The 17,673-nt window shown below is 58.3% G+C and overlaps 1 protein-coding gene across 1 annotated transcript in view; it reads left to right on the forward strand.

Moving 5' to 3' along the window:
* Positions 1-15,040, forward strand: part of SLC25A1 (solute carrier family 25 member 1) — a 34,371-nt gene extending 19,331 nt beyond the window's left edge. The window contains exons 3-11 of the mRNA XM_067699921.1: positions 11,293-12,323; positions 12,585-12,692; positions 12,761-12,860; positions 12,946-13,084; positions 13,455-13,539; positions 13,683-13,787; positions 13,879-13,994; positions 14,071-14,144; positions 14,360-15,040. Coding sequence (XP_067556022.1) covers positions 11,753-12,323; positions 12,585-12,692; positions 12,761-12,860; positions 12,946-13,084; positions 13,455-13,539; positions 13,683-13,787; positions 13,879-13,994; positions 14,071-14,144; positions 14,360-14,474 — 1,413 coding nt within the window. The 5' untranslated portion in view covers positions 11,293-11,752 and the 3' untranslated portion in view covers positions 14,475-15,040. The remainder of the gene's footprint in view (positions 1-11,292; positions 12,324-12,584; positions 12,693-12,760; positions 12,861-12,945; positions 13,085-13,454; positions 13,540-13,682; positions 13,788-13,878; positions 13,995-14,070; positions 14,145-14,359) is intronic.
* Positions 15,041-17,673: the final 2,633 nt, after the last annotated feature.

The raw sequence follows: 17,673 nt of genomic DNA on the forward strand, positions 1-17,673 counted from the left end.
AAGTCCACCAAAGACGTCTGCACCTACAAGGCCAGGGTTGGATCATCATGACCCCTTACAGAACTGAGAAAGGAATGTTACCTCCTAAGGAGTTACATGGCTGGCACCAGAAGGAGAAAAATTGATCTTTGTGGTTGAGCAGGTATTTCTGCCACTGGGGAGTCTGGTTCATGCTTAATGCAGATGCACAATGTTCAGTGGAGGGAAAGGAGGCGGCTCAAATGAGCAGAGAAAAAATTTTATTTAAGTGTTGCGTGTCTTGCCTTAAAATATGAATTTTATTTCATCAGAAGCCTCGTACATTAATAGGCCTCCGTCCACGCCCCCATTCTGTTCTTGTTGCCACCGCCCAGCTATAGCAAAGCTCACGCCTGCGGTGCACTAGGCCCTCGTCACCTGGGCAGGAACAGCCCTTTGTTAGGTCCTCAGCCCCACCCACCCATCGAGGAGAACTTTCCTAAGCTCCCATTTACCTAAGGTGCCCGTAGGCTGGGACTCCAGGCCCCCCATGTTGACCAGCAGGAGCCCCTGCTCTCGCTGCGTCAGCCCCACTTCCTGCCTGGTCTCCCTCTGTTTGCCTGAATCTCTGGGGTTCCCCCTTCTCTCTGCCCAGCCGGACCCACTGTCCCCCAAGTTCACACCCGTTTCCTCCGCTTGGCCTCCCTGACCCTTGTTTTGTGTCTCCGATCCACCTCTGCTTGTGAGTTTCCGAGACTTTTTTAGTTCCGAGACTTTTTTAGCTGCGGCACCTCTCCACTCAATGAAAAGAACTTGAAGCTTTTCTGATGAGAGCAGGGGTGGCCTCTCGTCACTGTCCTTTCTCCGATTCTTGAAGAGTCTCACGTCCCCAGCACAGCCTTGAACAACTCAGGCCTTTGCCATGATAAACTGTCTTGTGGTTATGAGATCCTGTCTGCTGCCTGCCCTGGCAGCGTTTCCAGGAGAGCAGGGCGGTGGGGCTGGAAGAGTCTCCAAGATCCCAGTGGAGCCCAGAGACGGGGAGGGACCCAGCCAACGTGCTGGAACTGGCCGTCCCCAGGGGTACTGGCGCTGGGTCTTGCTGTTCTCTTGCTGTTCAGTGGGTCGGTGAGTGACGCGAGCCTCTGACAGAGACTGTCTTGTTCTATCAGACGCGGTGTTAACTTCAGCCTTTCAGAGCGTGGACCTCAGGCGTGTAGTTTGAGGGCTCACCTCCCTTTCCGCCCACCTGCAGGCCCCCTGCAGCTGAAACGAACTCTTCCCCCACCTCCTCCGAGTCCCCCCTGGCCTCTCCGCACCGTCCCCACCACGGCCATGAGCACACACAGCTCCCCTCCAGCGTGGAGCCCCTGCGATGGGGGCTGGAGAAGCAGGTGCTGTGCTCCCCAAGTCACCTCTCCCAACCGAGGTCTAAAGACATGGGGACTTCCCTGGTGGCGCAGTGGTTAAGAATCCGCCTGCCAATGCAGGGGACACAAGTTTAAGCCCTGGTCCGGGAAGATCCCACATGCTGCCGAGCAACTAAGCCCATGCGCCACAACTACTGAGTCTGCTCTCTAGAGCCCGCGAGCTACAACTACTGAGCCTGTGTGCCACAGCTACTGAAGCCCGCACATCTACAGCCCGTGCTCCACAACAAGGAAGCCACCGCAGTGAGAAGCCCATGCACTGCAATGAAGACTAGCCTCCGCTCGCCACAACTAGAGAAAGCTAGCCCTCGTGTTGTCACCGAGACTGGTACTCACAGCCATGCCCCACCCCCCACCCCCACCCCATCCTGGGACTGTCCTCTGAGCAGTGCTTTGGGGGCGGCCGATGCTTCAGGTCTGCAGTGGAAGCTCACTACGGAAGGTCCCCTTAAGGGAAGCAGTTTCCTGAGCTGACCTTGGGTTGGGCACCCAGTGTCCACTCAGATGGTAGAAATTCATTTTTGCCCTCAAAACAGCCAGTGTGTATTTCAAATGCTGTGAGGGTTCAGGAAGTGACAGATGGCAGGATGGCAAGAAGGAATCTACCCCGGTGGGCACCCTCTGTGCCACCGTCCCCCTCCCAGTCTGGTGCCCCCTGTGCTTACCTCCGTGCTGCCCCCTCCATCCCCCAGCGGTCCTATCGGATCATTAGAGACGCCTCGGGGAGGCCCCGTGTCTCAGGGCTGAACCGCTCACGGCTGAAGCCACTCACGTCCACAGCCGGGGCTGAAGGTCAGCGGTCAGACCTCCTCAGAGCCGGCTGCTCTTTCTCGCCTACCTCCGACAAGCCCCAGAAACTTGGCCACGACAGCAGATTCCAAACTCACCAGACCTTCCCTTACAACCTGTCTTGCCCCCACCAGCCTCTACAGGCGGGGCCAGTCTTCCCATGCCCTCCTGAGCCTTCAGTCCAACCCCTCCCACTGCCGCCGCCCCTCACTTGAACATACCTGTGTCCTGCAGCCTGAGTCCTGCTCCTCCTGGGAAACCGCCCTCCCGACTTCTCTTTGCCCACGAGTCCCCAACAGGGAGCGAGCACATGTCAGGGCTGGTATGTCCCACGCGTGTTAGATTCTGGAAATCACGGTGAACAAACATTGGACCCTGTGGCAGGAAGGACCCCTTGGAGACATAGTGGGGAGTGGCGGGCAGGGCAGAAGCAGCCACATGGCAACCCGGGGCGGGGGGTGGGTTGGCAGCGTGCTTCCGCACCGCCTCACCAGTATTTGTCTTCACTTTAAAGTCTTGATTAAACAGATTATGGTGCGTTCAAAATCCTGCTGTCAAGATTTAACTGAAAGGTGTATTTTGTAGTCCAGAAAGGCTTCCAAGGCCTGTGGTATTGTGTTAGGGCTGTGTGTGTGTTTAAACTTGGAGATGCTGTTCAGTAAATTACAGAATGTGAAATTATATTTTAATGGAATCGTAAACCCTGATTGATTACAGGATGCCGGCATTAAGGGGCCTGAGGCGACCAGGATATTCTGTCCTGCTGTTGGCCAACCTACTTTATAAATATTAGCACAAAAAGCACTGAAAGGTGGTCCTGACTCTGTGTCATCTCCCTGGGCATGGTACTTCCTGGACACGCAGGGACCTTTGTATTCTTGTCCTTCCTGTGACTGACAGCCTCATACAGGCGTGGTTTTCTGTGCAGGCGAAAATAGCCTAGGTTTGTCCATGCAGCCGACTGAGGCATCCACAAACCTGTCACCAGAAAAACATAAAATGTAGGGTGAAACATACAAAGTGAATCAGTGGGCTAGCAAGTAAGCAAAGAAGCCTGAGGTAAAAAACTCCGGGAAGGAAGAGGGACATGATTGACTTTTGCCCAACTCTGTTGAACTGAGCTGTGGCGCTCACTCGCTACAGGACGTAGAGGCCGACAAAAGTGTCCTCGGTCAGTGCAAGGATGAGTAAGGCTGTTCCAGCCTTGCCTAGCCCTCTGTTGAGAGATTGGGCGAAAAGGAACAGAAAGAGCTCTTTGCAACCACGGTGCTAGATTAAGAGGACAAAACTGGGCCTGGCAAGCCGGCCCTCAGATGGTTGTAGCACAACTTCATGTATTAAAAAAACCTCAAGTAAGGAATTTAATTTTAAAACAATTTCCAATCTCTGCCAGAGACAAACACAAGTCTTTTTTTAAAATAAATTTATTTATACATTTATTTATTTTTGGCTGCGTTGTGTCTTCGTTGCTGCGTGTGGGCTTTCTCTCGTTGTGATGAGCGGGAGATACTCTTCGTTGCGGTGCGCGGGCTTCTCGTTATGGTGGCTTCTTGTTGCGGAGCACGGGCTCTAGGCATGCGGGCTTCAGTAGTTGTGGCACATGGGCTCAGTAGTTGTGGCTCACGGGCTCTAGAGCACAGGCTCAGTAGTTGTGGCGCATGGGTTTAGTTGCTCTGAGGCATGTGGGATCTTCCTGGACCAGGGCTCAAACCCGTGTCCCCTCCATTGGCAGGTGGATTCTTAACCACTGTGCCACCAGGGAAGCCCCACAAGTCCTCTTAAGGAGAACCTACCTTCAATCAAGGCTTCAAAGAATTCTGACAGATACCATTCCAAGAAAAACTGAGCTCGTCGTAAAAACACTGACAAAATGTGTAAGGAAATGAGGCCCCGTTAGTAAGAGCTAGACCTGCCCAGACAGACTGTGGGTACTGGGATTATCTGGCACAGAACAGAAAATTACAAAAAAGATCAAGTAGACCTATATGGGAAAAGAATCTAAAAAAGATTGGATACATGTATGTGTATAACTGAATCACTTTGCTGTATAGCAGAAACTAACACAACATTGTAAATCAACTATACTCCAATAAAAATTTTTAAAAAAAGATCAAGTAAGCTTTTAAAATTACTGAGTAACTTCTTGGTTTTTCTTTATAAACCACTTAATATATATTTACTTTAGTGTATAAACTATTATGCAAGAAAAACAAAGTGGTTCATTAAGAGTTCAGACTTCTTCAGGACTTCCCTGGAGGTCCAGTGCTTAAGGCTCTGCACTTCCATTGCAGGGGGCACAGGTTCTATCCCTGGTTGGGGAACTTAGGTCCCGCAAGCGTCATGGTGCAGCCTTAAAAAAAAAAGAGTTCAGATTTCTTAGACTACACTTGACTCTGGACCTCCAGCACATGCAGCCCCTCTGGCTGAATCTGTTTCCTCGGGGAGTGGGAGGCCAGGTTCTCAGCTGGGTCTGAGGAGCAGACAAGACCAGACATGGCTGCTGGTGGGGGAGCCCCAGGGCTGGCGTCGGAGCTCAAGGCAGACGGTAGGCATCAGGATTCACCCCACGCCCCTGGTGTGAACTCGGCAGAGAATGGCTCTCCGCAAGGCCAAAGAGCCAGCACCACCGAGGGAGCGAGGGCGGTGGGGCAGGAGCTGGGGTCTGCTGAGGCCATTCCCCAGGCGCAGCTCTGATGTGGCTGCTGAGGTGGGGGACACCAGGGCCTCGGAGCAGAGGACGTAGAAGCTGAAGCCACCAGGGAAGAAAGCTGGTGGGGAATCACAGCACAGGATCCCCGGTTGGCGGTTGCTAGTGGGAAGAAGGCTGGTCTGGTTGCAGCACAGAGCACACCTGCACCTCCCGTGGGAGCAGGTGGGCCATGAGGGTCACACACCAGGAGTGGGGCCAGGCTGGAGCCGCTCCTTCCTCCAGGGCTCTGCAGGCCCAGGCTGCTGTGTGATCAGCGAGATACTCACCTGCTTTGAAACAGAAAACACTGCTTCCACCTGGGAACTTCAGACCAACTCTGGGGGGCGTCCCATTTAAGAAGATCTCAGTAGACCTGATTGTCTATAAGTTGGAGACCCCTGTTAGGAGGAGGGGTTGTTTGAGGCCACCGAGTGCTGTACAACAATGTCCCCAACCACACCTGTTGTCAAACACAAGTTCATGTGCCTGACACACAGTGAGGCCAAACAAACTGAAACATGGGAGTTTAGATCAGAGAACTAATCACAGTTTATCACAGGATATTGAATATAGTTCCCTGTGCTATACAGTAGGACCTTGTTTTTTATGTATTTTATATATAGTAGTTTGTATCTGCTAATCCCAAGCTCCCAATCCATCCCTCCCCCAGGTAAGAGTTGTTTTGTTTGTTTGTTTTTGTTTTTTTTATTTATTTTTGGCTGCGTTGGGTCTTTGTTGCTGCACGCGGGCTTTCTCTAGTTGTGGCAAGTGGGGGCTACTCTTTGTTGTGGTGCGCAGGCTTCTCATTGCGGTGGCTTCTCTTGTGTGGAGCACAGGCTCTAGGCACATGGGCTCAGTAGCTGTGGCTCGCAGGCTCAGTAGTTGTGGCACATGGGCTTAGTTGCTCCACGGCACGTGGGATCTTCCCGGACCAGAGCTCAAACCTGTGTCCCCTGTATTGGCAGGCGGATTCTTAACCACTGCGCCACCAGGGAAGTCCTGGGTAAGAGTTTTTATAGGTAAAATTTGGGGGGAAGTCTGCAGGGTGTGTGACCTTCCTCTGATTGGTTGGTGGGGAGGTAACAGGGTAGCGTTCCCAGAATCTCAATCATCAGTCTTATGGCTGTAACCCGTCTGGGGTCCACTGCTTGTGCTCAGCCTGAAGTCACCATCCTCCACCTGGGTGGGGGCTTTAGTCCTTCCTTGCAGAAGCACTCAGAGGTATATGTCAGACTGTTATGTGCCTCCCATGAGGAGGAGCTGGGCCCCTGCCCCATGCTGCACTGTTGCTGCTTTCTGCATTCCCTCACTCCCTAATTAGTATCAATAATTGAATCTGCCCTTTGGAACTCAGGGAAGGTCTAGGAGGCTGAAGTCATTTTCCTACAAACAAGAAGCAGGGACACGGAAAGGCTTTTGTGCCTGGGAGGGCCCCACAGGGTCGTGCTCGGTTTCAGTTCCCCCTTTTCTTTGATACGTGTCAATCTTGAGGGAACAGGTGTTGGACAAGAAAAGGGAGTAACATTTTGGACAGAGAGGTTCATCATAAACTCGGCAGAGGGGACTTCCCTGGTGGTGCAGTAGTTAAGAATCCGCCTGCCAATGCAGGGGACATGGGTTCAATCCCTGGTCTGGGAAGATCCCACATACCGTGGAGCAACTAAGCCTGTGCACCACAACTACTGAGGCTGTGCTCTAGAGCCCGTGAGCCACGACTACTGAAGCCTGCACGCCTAGAGCCTGTGCCCCACGGCAAGAGAAGCCACCGCAATGAGAAGCCCACACAACGCAACAAAGAGTAGCCCCTGCTCACCGCAACTAGAGAAAGCCTGCACGTGGCAACGAAGACCCAACGCAGCCCTAATAAATAAATAAATAAATAAACACTCCTTAAAAATAAATAAATAAAATAAACTTGGCAGAGGAGCTGGGTTGTGGGGGAACTTGGTTTCATGCCCACCTGGCTTCCACCCTGGTCACCTCCACACCCTCAGCCTGCCTTGTCCTCTGGGATGACTAGGAGAACCCTGTAAGCAAAGGCCCAGGGGAACTCCATGTTGGTTAATCAGCTCCGGAAATTGTCCTAATAGCATGGAATTATCAGTGTTATAACTAGCATCCCAACTTAAAGTATTTTCTAAAATCGTATCACCTTATTGGCATAATCAGTGTCAGTTGGCGTTGTTGGTTTTCTGTGGTCGGTTGGCAGGAAGATTCTCGAAACTCTCTGACAATATCAGAATCATCTGTGAGTGGGAAAAAGTTTGTAAAGATGTGCACATGGTTTAGCTTCAATGAATGTGTGAAGCATTGTTTAATAAAAGAGTAAAATGTCCAATCAGTAGCAAGGCGTTAATTAAACAGTATATATGTCATGACTCTACCTACCCTGCTGTCCAGAATGAACAGACAGAGCTACAGGAGAGGGTGTTTCCAGTTTCAGTGGGAAACAGTACAACCCCATCTGTATGTGTGAGTGTGCGGGTCCAGGGTTTGCTGGTGACACATCACACAGAAAACACGGGCCAAGATCATGCCCCAGGGTAGCGACCAGTCATCTCTGGGTGCTGATTACTTTTATCTGCGTTTTCTGCCTCTTGCTCTAAGAAAACTTGTACCGCATGCCACAGGCGGGAAGGTGGGAAAGCTCCAAGAAGCTGGCTCTGCTGGCGGTGGTCCTCCTGGTCAGCCCTGGAGAGGCCTGCAGCCCAATGGCCTCGCCAGAGCCCTTTGGAGCAGAAGCCTCTTCTGCTCAAGAACAAGGGGCTCCAGACTCTTGCATCTTCCCATACATGGAAAAGCACTAAATTCCTTAACTTGAGATATCTGGTTTCCTTTAATTAACAGTAATCTTTTGATGTGCAGACTACCTGCCCTTTGTTGCAAAACTCCTATATATCCTGACTCCCCCATCTCCTCCGAGCAGTTCGCTCAGGGTTACTTGAGATGCTGCCTCCTGGGCTTGAAGTCCTAAAAATTTCCACTGAATAAAACAGAACTGTCAAAAAAAAAACAAATAAAGAACAAGGGGCTCTTTCTTCACTTCCTGACATCAGCATCATGGGTGCACACAGTACGTGCCGGGAGCACAAGTACAGTTAAGATAATCAGCGCCACCCGCATGGACAGCCCTGGGGACCCCATCAAACCCTCTGTGCACCCCAAACCCACCCCCGTCCCCTGGGCAGGCCTGGCAGGATCAGGGAGTCCTCCTCACCCCACTTCTCCAACACCCGCCTGGCCTGTGGGTCAGATGCGCCCCCACGTCCCCCCACCCCCAGCTTCATGAAGCCCACCAGGTCTCCGCTTGTTCAGAATCCACCTGCGAAAGCCCCAGTGCTGGTGTTCTGGCGTTGGCGCTTAAGCACTGCAGACAAAGGGGCGGTTGTCACCCAGAGGGTAGGCAGATGACCCCTCTGTAAATGAACCCCAACTGGCATATGAGACATCCTGGGCCCCATTGCCAGCTGGTATTTGGGGTTTTCCAAGTGCCCTCCCCTCTCTTGTGTCCTGGGACCTTCAAAAGCCCTATCAGTCCCCATGGGACCACCCTTGGGTGACTTGCTGAGACCACTGGGCTGGTGGTGACAGAGCCATAGCCACACCCACGAGGCCTTAGGGACAGAGGCTGTGCAACAGCCCAGGAGGGGGACCCCGGGAGACCTTTGGAACGGTGGGGCCTTCGTGCTGGTGCTGTAGTTACACTTTGCTGCTGGGTGGTTCACAGGCGGATGCCGTGGTGTGCAGTGCCTGGGCCTCCCTTGGGCTGTGGTCATGAGGGTGGGATCGGTCAGGGCAGCCTGGCGATGTGACCCTGCTCAGCAGTGTTTCCCATGGAGCTCGAGCCCCAGCCCCGCCCCCCACAACTGAGGGGCAGGAGCCTGGGGGGGCTTAATGAGTCCCAGGACTCGGGGACCTGTGAGCCTGTGAAGCTGCGTGCCACCAAGGTCCGGTGACACGAGATTTCCTATTGCGTAGAAGTTCTCGAAAGGAATTGTAAAGCAAACAGTGGAGGGTATTGAAGCAGCCCGGAGGCTGGCAAATAGAACACTCACCGTTCAGCAAATGTTTGAGCACCTACTGTGTGCTGGGCATTATTCCAGGTAATGGTTATCAGTGGGCAAAACAGAAAAACCCTATTCGGTTGAATTCACATTCAGTGAGGTTGACAGGCGACAGACACAGTGTTTGAAGGGGATGAGTTTTGGGGGTGGGGCAGGTGCGGGGGCCACGGTGCCAATGGAGCTTCACAGCAGGGCCATCAAGGCAGCTCAGTGAGAAGGCGGCCCTGAGCAGAGCCCAGAGGAATCCAGAGGCCTGGTCTTGGGGACATTTGAAGGGAGTGTCAGCAGCCAGGGCAGGTAAAGGCAGAAACGTGCCAGGTGTTCAAAGAAGGGCCTTGGGGGTAGGGGCGGGGGGCACGGGCTGTCGTCAGGCCTCAGGTCATACTCGCAGTGGGACCTGGGACCTGAGGTGAGGGGCTTGCTGCTGAGAACAGGCTTCAGGGGTGGGAGCCGGGAGCCCTCGGGTGGTGCTGACTCGAGTGAGAGGCCATCAGTGATCCTTCGGGGTGAGAGGGCGGCCATCGCCACGTGCACATGGATTGGGTGTGGAGTGACAGAAGCCAAGGATGACTGCTTTGGCACTTGAACATCAGAAACAGAGGGTTATCATCACTGATGGGGAAGACTAAAGCAGAGACGGCTGGAGGGCAGGACAGGAGCTTGTCTGGGACAAGCTGAGGGGGTTCGAGGGGGGCTGCTCAGGCGGTGGGGAGCCTGGCCGACTGGACAGTGCTGTGAGGCCGAGGGCCCGGACAAGAAGGCCAGGGCCCCTTCCCAAGTGGAAAATCGGGCCCTGGGCCTCTCGACTCATCCGGGAAGCTTGAGGGCCAAACCCTCCTGGAACAACCCCCTGGGCTCTCCCAGGGGAGTCCATGGGCCCAGCTCAGACTGTCCGGCTCCTCTCCTCAGCCCTGGTCTCATGGAGGGAGGGGAGGGCTGTCTCTGCTTGGTCCCGGCTGGTCTGGTCTCTCCCAGATCTGAGTACGTGCCGGACACGTGACTTTCTTCTCACCCAGGTGCTTGTTTGGAGTCCCAGTCACACAGTTGCTCTTGTCTGGAGAACACAGTGTGACCACCCCGCAGCCCCATGGCTACGCCTCACCCTCTTCCCTCCCTGTCCATGTGTCTGCACAGGCCTGTGAGCACTGCACGGGCAGCATCTGGCAATTCCGGGAGGAAGGGCGGGGGGCAGCTTGTCCTCAGATGGCTGTTGCGGGGGGTGAGTCCCAGGTGTCAGTTGACTGGTCTCCTTAAGAGGGATGGGCAGCCTGGACTAGCTGAAAGCAGGAAGCACTGCCTTGTCTTAGCAGTGTCCCCATGTCCAGAGGAGGACTCAGCTGCACCCATGGACTGCTGTCACTGTCTACCACTCTGGTGCCTTGGCGGCCAAGTGCCCACTTGAAGGCACAGGGCTGCAGCGTAGGCTGGGGTTCACCAGGGTCCCCCGCCCCATCTCTGCCTGGTTACAGAGGTCATGGTGGGTGCCCCGTGTGCCCGGCCTCAGCTCTAACTCTCCTGGAGGCTGTGTGCTTGCTGCCCAGCCCCCCACCAACCCCAGGCCCAGCCCGCACGCAGCCTGTCAGGCAGGTACTCGGCACTCCCTCCTCTTTGCAGGTGGACAGACTGGACGCCCCAGACAGACTGTGGCAGTGAGAGGAGCACATGGTGGCACCTGCCCCTCTCCTGTTTGGTAGGGGGCAGCCCGTAGCCCCTAGTCCCCTGGGGAGGGGAGGAGAGTGGGGCAGTGATTGACACCGCCTGCCCTTCCCTGGCTGGGTTTCAGGCAGGGTGGGATGGACGGGGAGGACAAAGGTCAGTGCTCCAGGACTGCTGGACTGGCATGGCCTCATCTTCCCAGATCTGCATGCCTGGCGGCTGCCCAGCTACAAATACTGCTGTGTCCCCACCCCCCCCCCGCCCCCAACTGCCTGGCCGCAGGCAACAAGCCTGCTCTTGCTCTGCACTGGAAAGCTGCCTGGATGGCCTGGCCATGAGCAGTCAGAGCGGTTGGTGTCCTCTACACAGAGGCTGCAGGAGGGACACAGGCCTGAAGTCTGTGGGCAGGCAGCACAGAGCCTCAGGCCTCCCACACCTGTGTCCTCCATACTCAGGCCCACCCAGCATTAATGTCAGTCTGTTTCTTAATATTTTGATGGGCATGCATGGACGCAGCCCACTGAGCTAAGTAGGTGTCTTGTGGGGACGAGGTTACAGCCTGGCCAGCCCTCCAGGGGCCCCACAACAGCAACTCCCACCATCCCTGCAGCCTCTGTGTGGTCTGGGCTGGCCTGAACCCTGCTCCTTGGACCCCTGGCCACTCGGGGGCAGCAGGAGTCCTCACCCTGGGCCTCTTCTTCCGCAGGCCGCCGCTACGCAGACAACAGGCCCACTGCAGGCCCGGCCTGCCGAATCCCCCGCCGGCTCTATTGTGCAGCTTCCGCGGGGAGGGCGCCGGGTGCAGCACCCTCTAAGGGTCACTAACCTCCCCAAGGAGCGCGTCACCCCAGAAGCGCAGAGAACCCACGGGAGACGGGACGCCTGGACGTCATTTATTTTGCTGGAGCCCAGTGATGGCAGCCTCTGAGCCGCCCGGGGCCTGGGGCGGCCACTGACTGCCCGAGGCAACCGCTGCGGCCGCCGCGCAGGAGGTGGACTCCGACCACTGGGCCCTCTGGCTGGAGCCTGCACTCTTGGGGAGTCGAGCGCAAGTACTCCCAGGCGCAGGGGAACGGCGCCCTGTCCACTCCGCGCTGGCAGAGCTGCCCCCACCCAACGGGTCACTTTGCGGACCCGCTGGACAGAACGTGTAACTCGCACATTAAATGAAAGTCTGTTTACCCAGGCCGAGCTTCCCCGCCGGTGCTGGCGTGGGCGGGAGGGGCCAGAAGAGCTGCGGAGCCTCTTGTGGGGGGAGGGCGGTGAGCAGGGCTTGTCAGGGGTCCTCTCCCCACCGTGTGCGCCGCCCGGAGCCTGGAATCCCGCGGCGGCCTCGCGGCGCTTTGGGTGCGGGGCGGCCCCGCCCTCCCGGTAGGGAGGGGGCGGCCCCACACGCCCCGGGGGTGGGGCTCCGGGGGCGGTGCCCAGTCGGGCCCGCGCGGCCATTGGCTGGGCCGCCGGCCCACCCGGCCGTAGTTTCCCGCGGGCTCCGGGCGGCCCGGGGGCAGGGCCGGGCTCGGACTACGCAGGGCGGAGCCCCGGAGAGACGCGGCCGACCCGCCCCGGCCCATAATCGGCGCCGCCGCCGCCGCCAAGACCGAGCGCAGGAGCTCGGACCCGAGGCCGCCGCCGGGCCCCGAACCCCGCCCGCCATGCCCGCGCCCCGCGCTCTGGCGGCCGGCGCGCCAGCACCTGGGAAGGCCGCGCTCACGCACCCGGGGAAGGCGATCCTGGCAGGTGGGGCACGCGCACGCGGACCCCGACCCCCACCCGACCCCGCCGCGTTTCCGGGTGGGCCCGGGACACCGGCTTTGCCGCGCTTCCGGGCGGGCCCGGGCCCCTCCGCGTGTCCCCCCGGGCCCCCCGCTAGGACCGCAGGAGGGGCGTGGGCCCGGCTCCCGGGCGGCGGGCAAAGTCCGGGCGGGGGCAGGGGAGGGGCACGCCGGGAGGGAGGGGGAGGGGTCTCAGCGCGGTCCGGGTCTCGGTCCTTCCCCGCAGGCGGCCTGGCGGGTGGCATCGAAATCTGCATCACCTTTCCCACCGAGTATGTGAAAACGCAGCTACAGCTGGACGAGCGCTCGCACCCACCGCGCTACCGGGGCATCGGTGAGTGGGGGCGGCCGGCGAGGGCGGGCAGGCCGGCGGGTGGGGTCGCTGACCGCCCCCTCCCCCAGGGGACTGCGTGCGGCAGACGGTCCGCAACCATGGCGTCCTGGGCCTGTACCGCGGCCTCAGCTCCCTGCTCTACGGCTCCATTCCGAAGGCGGCCGTCAGGTGAGGCGGGCTCGGGGCCCCGGGGCCGCGGGAGGGAGTCCCGGCCCCGCGGCGGCCCCTCTCATGCTTCTGCCTCCCACCGCAGGTTCGGGATGTTCGAGTTTCTCAGCAACCACATGCGGGACGCCCAGGGACGGCTGGACAGCACGCGCGGGCTGCTGTGCGGCCTGGGCGCTGGTGTGGCCGAGGCCGTGGTGGTCGTGTGCCCCATGGAGACCATCAAGGTGGGCAGGTCTCGGTAGGGGACAGGCGTGAGAGAGGGCCGGGGTGGTGGCCTTGTGCCCGGTGGAGACCATCAAGGTGGGCAGGGGTCTGCCTGGGGAGCCTGGAGCAGGAGGCCCACTGGAAGAGCCTTCTGTGGACTGGATTCTATTCTGGAGGCAGTGGGAAGACAAGGTCTTAAAAAACTTACGAGCACAAACCATAAGGTAACACGTGTTTGCTGCCTAAGTTGTGGGGAAAAACCAGCAGACATGACGGCAGAGGCTCTTCGGTAAGGTGGCCCTCTTGCTCCTGGGGCCACGTGTCTCAGAGGCCAGGTGTGCCCTTGCCCTGACCCTTGGGAGCCAGCGCCTTTGCTTCCCTCTTTCTCAGGTGAAGTTCATCCATGACCAGACCTCCCCCAGCCCCAAATACAGAGGATTCTTCCACGGGGTCAGGGAGATCGTGCGGGAACAAGGTGAGCCACTCAGCCTTACCCTCAGGTGTGGTTAGGGACCTGGGTCCGGCTGGAAACAGCTGGCACCTCCCCTTCCTGCCTTGGCGCTCCTGCGGGCTGGGGCCTGGAGGCGTCAGTGTGACCGCAGTGCCTGCCTGCCCCAGGGCTAAAGGGGACGTACCAGGGCCTCACGGCCACCGTGCTGAAGCAGGGATCCAACCAGGCCATTCGATTCTTCGTCATGACCTCCTTGCGCAACTGGTACCGAGGTGCGTCTGTTCCCCAAGACCCTACCTCCAGGCCTGGAACCCAGCCCTTGTCCTCCGTCCCCTTCTGATCGCAGCCCTCACGCCCATCCAGGGGACAACCCCAACAAGCCCATGAACCCGCTCATCACTGGCGTGTTTGGAGCCATCGCGGGCGCAGCCAGTGTCTTCGGGAACACTCCTCTGGACGTGATCAAGACCCGGATGCAGGTGGGGGCGGGGCCTGGGCGGGACCGGGAAGGGGTGGGACTGGCTGCTGAATCCCGCAGCTGCTGGTGTTCTGCAGGGCCTGGAGGCGCACAAGTACCGCAACACGTGGGACTGCGGCCTGCAGATCCTGAGGAACGAGGGGCCCAAGGCGTGAGTGGGGGAGGGGCAGGGCTGCCGTCCCCACCCCAGGCCCCCGCCTTCCACCTGGGTCACACCTCACCTCCTGTCCACCCATCCCAGGCCCTCCCTTTGTCCTGTCCCCAGGGAGTCTGCTCTTTCTGCTCTTGCTCCTCCCTCGGATCTCTGGACCCACCCACACTTTCCAGACACGCTAGCTTCATCTTCTCTTCACCCTCCCCCCTCAGGTTCTACAAGGGCACCGTCCCCCGCCTGGGCCGGGTGTGCCTGGACGTGGCCATCGTGTTCGTCATCTATGACGAGGTGGTGAAGCTGCTCAACAAAGTGTGGAAGACAGACTGAGCCCCGGGGTCTGCGCATGGGCTGCTCCCAGCGCCCCCTTCTCACATTGCAGTGCAGTCGTGCCAAAAGGCCCCCTTCTCCTGTCCCTTACAGTCCATGGCCCAGGGCTGTCCCCTGTGGCCATCGGGTCCATGTGTCCCCTGTGGTCTGTATGACACCACCGTGGTGTCCATGTGTCCAGCTGAGACCGGGTGTTCCTCTGGCCTGTGAATCTGTGCCCACTTGTCCACGTGCTTACTCGTATGCCTGTGTTTCATGTTTCGTGTTCTGTGACCCTGTGCCCCACTTCCCGGGGTGCCTGTGTGGCCTTGGGTCACGGCCCTGTAGCCATGGCCTGGTCCCAGCCCGGTGCCTTCCACCCTGGGCAGCAGGGGCATCACCCTGGCCTACCACAGCTGCCTCTGGGCCTCAGCCTGGCCTCACTGCATTCCAGGGGCTGCGTACCCCCCGCTTCTCCCGCCACTGGCCTTAACCAGCCCTTGGGCCCTCCCTCCGCCCAGGACAGGGTGGCACCTGCCACTCTCAGGACCACCCTTCCGAGGCAGAATAAACTGGATCCTGTTGCAGCCTCTTGTCCCTGTGTCAGCCCATCTGTGGGTGGGCAGTGGTGGCCACACCTCTGCCAAGGGCAGGCCCACTCCTCATCCGAGGACACTGTTGGGGCCAGGCAGGCTGGTGGGCAAGCGAGCTGTGGCCACAGTGTTAGCCCCTTGGGAGGCCTGACACCAGGCCAAGGAATATCTGGCCTCCATCCAGGCCTTGCCTGTGGCCTTGGGGCAAGATCCTGCAGGGTCACCTGGCAGGCAACATTGAGTGGGTAGAGGAGAGCTGCCCCACGCTGGTGGCTGCCCCTGGAGACAGTGCTCTCGGGCTCTTGTCTGTCCTGCAGCCTGTGGCCCAGCCCAGCTCACCCCCTCATGGTTTCCCTGTGATGGTCTGCTCAAGGGGCACTGCTTTGGGGTGACCAATTTTTGGTCCCCTGAGACTCTGAGCACGAGGTCCTTTGGTTTTTTTTTTTGGCTGCGTTGGGTCTTTGCTGCGTGTGGGCTTCCTCCAGTTGCAGGGAGCAGGGCTACTCTTCGTTGCAGTGCACGGGCTTCTCATTGCGGTGGCTTCTCCTGTTGTGGAGCACCGGCTCTAGGCGCACAGGCTTCAGTAGTTGCGGCACGCGGGCTCAGTACTTGTGGGTCGTGGGCTCTAGAGCGCAGGCTCAGTAGTTGTGGCGCACGGACTTAGTTGCTCCGCGGCATGTGGGATCTTCCCGGACCAGGGCTCAAACCCGTGTCTCCTGTATTGGCAGGCAGATTCTTAACCACAGCGCCACCAGGGAAGTCCAGGAGGTCCTTTCTTAATCCTTCACTTAGGCTGGGAGGTAGCAGCCCTGGGGCAGGAAGGGGTGGGCACTTAGAGCCCTCACCCCACAGCTCAACCTCAGGAAGGTGTCCCTCTTGCTGAAGACTCCCTATCCCGGGACCCAGGCACAGCTGGGAGCCCGGCCCAGCATGGGGGCCAAAGAACCCTGAACTGGAGGGCCCCTGTGGCCCAGATCTGGCTGGGAACCACCACCCACAAGCCAGGTGGAGGAGGTGTGAACAGGATGGGATAAGCCAGTGCCCCAGGCTGTGAGGGGGCGAAGGACCTTCCTGTCCAAGGGACTACACGGCAAAAGCCACACAAAGGGCTTAGCTCAGACTGGGAAATAACCTGCCAGCAGGAGACTCCCAGCAAGCAGGTCCCATTCCTGGAGCTGCTCCTTCTGGGAGAGAGTTCCTCACCCCAGCAACCTCACACAGCACCTGGTGTCTGGGGCAGATCTGGGGGCTGAGGGTGGGCTTGAGGGTGCAAGGAATGTGGTTTTGAAGGACCAGGCTGTCTGTGTGCCCTCAGTGCTCACAGGAGATGCAGGAGAAAGGGCCCAGCAGCAAAGCTTCCCTGTTCACAGGCTGAGGCAAGCCACCTAATCTTCATTTCCCAACCTGTGAAATGAGGTGACACAAGAACCCACTCCAGTGGGCTATGAGGCTGGAATGATGTAATGTCTGTAAGGCACTTAGAACAATGCTTTGCACAGGGTGAACCCTCACAGGAGGCTGCTGGCAGTGCCCCAGGGTCCCAGGTAGTTCCTAGAGCGGGCAGAGCCCAGGAGCTGGGCCCTGAGGGGACTCAGTGTCCTGGAAATCTGACCTCCAGGAATGGCGTCTGCTCATTGACTGCACCCCAAGTCTTGTCCCCATCCCCTTTCACGAGGAGGAAGGGGACAGGCTACTCTGAACTGAAAGAAGGGCATGGAGACCTGTACCCAGGAGGGGCAGGGACCCCTCTCTTGTGCCACACAGCACAAGGTGGACAGCAGGTAGCCCAGCCAGAAAAGTTGGTTGAGCTGGGCCTGTGTCCCCTGGGGCTGTGAGCCTGGAGAATCCACCAGCCCCAGTGGACCACTGGTCCCCCACCCTGGCCCCGCCTGTTCACAGGTAGCTGGAATAAGTCGGCAGCCTCAGTTCCTGGAACTGAGACCTGAGGGGGGGGGCGGGGTCTCTGAGCTGAGAGAAGACCAGCAAGGCTGGAGGGAAGTGAGCAGGTGGAGAGTGGCTAGAGAGGCAGGCAGATGCCTGGAGGGAGCTCAGCTGCATTTAACCAAGATCTTGAAGGCTGCAGGGAGGAGGCCGATGGCAGGGGACCTTGCCTTTGCAGCACTGGGGCAAAGGGGCAGAATGATGTGGGCAGATCTTTGAGCAGTCGGGAGACAAAAGAATCAACTTCCAGGGTGATCCCCCACCAACCTGGACACACAGGCCAGGGCCAGGGAGAGCCCCAGGAGGTGACTGGGTCTGCATATCAGAGGAGAGATGTGAGCTGAGTGTGGAGACTCCAGGTCACCATATGCTGCGCACAGCCAGAGCCTCTGTGCCCAGCTGGAAGCCACTCAGCCTCAGGCAGCCTTCACCATCTGGCATCGTCCTGAGCCTGGGATCATCACAAAATGTGCCCTGGACAATGGCCTCAGACACAGGCCAAGTGAGCAAAGGGTGAGGTGGTGGCCACTCCTGGGACAGGGCTTGGCCAACCTCCAGCCCCATCACAGAGGCCCTCAGGCAGCTGCCCTCCAGGGCCCCCCCGCCCCCACTTCCTTGAGGCCTCTCCTCACCCACTATTGCACAAGCGTCCTCTGGTTTTTCCATGTCCTTGTGTAGGTGATGAA

Source organism: Pseudorca crassidens, chromosome 12 (genome assembly GCF_039906515.1).
Source record: "Pseudorca crassidens isolate mPseCra1 chromosome 12, mPseCra1.hap1, whole genome shotgun sequence".
NCBI lineage: Eukaryota > Metazoa > Chordata > Mammalia > Artiodactyla > Delphinidae > Pseudorca > Pseudorca crassidens.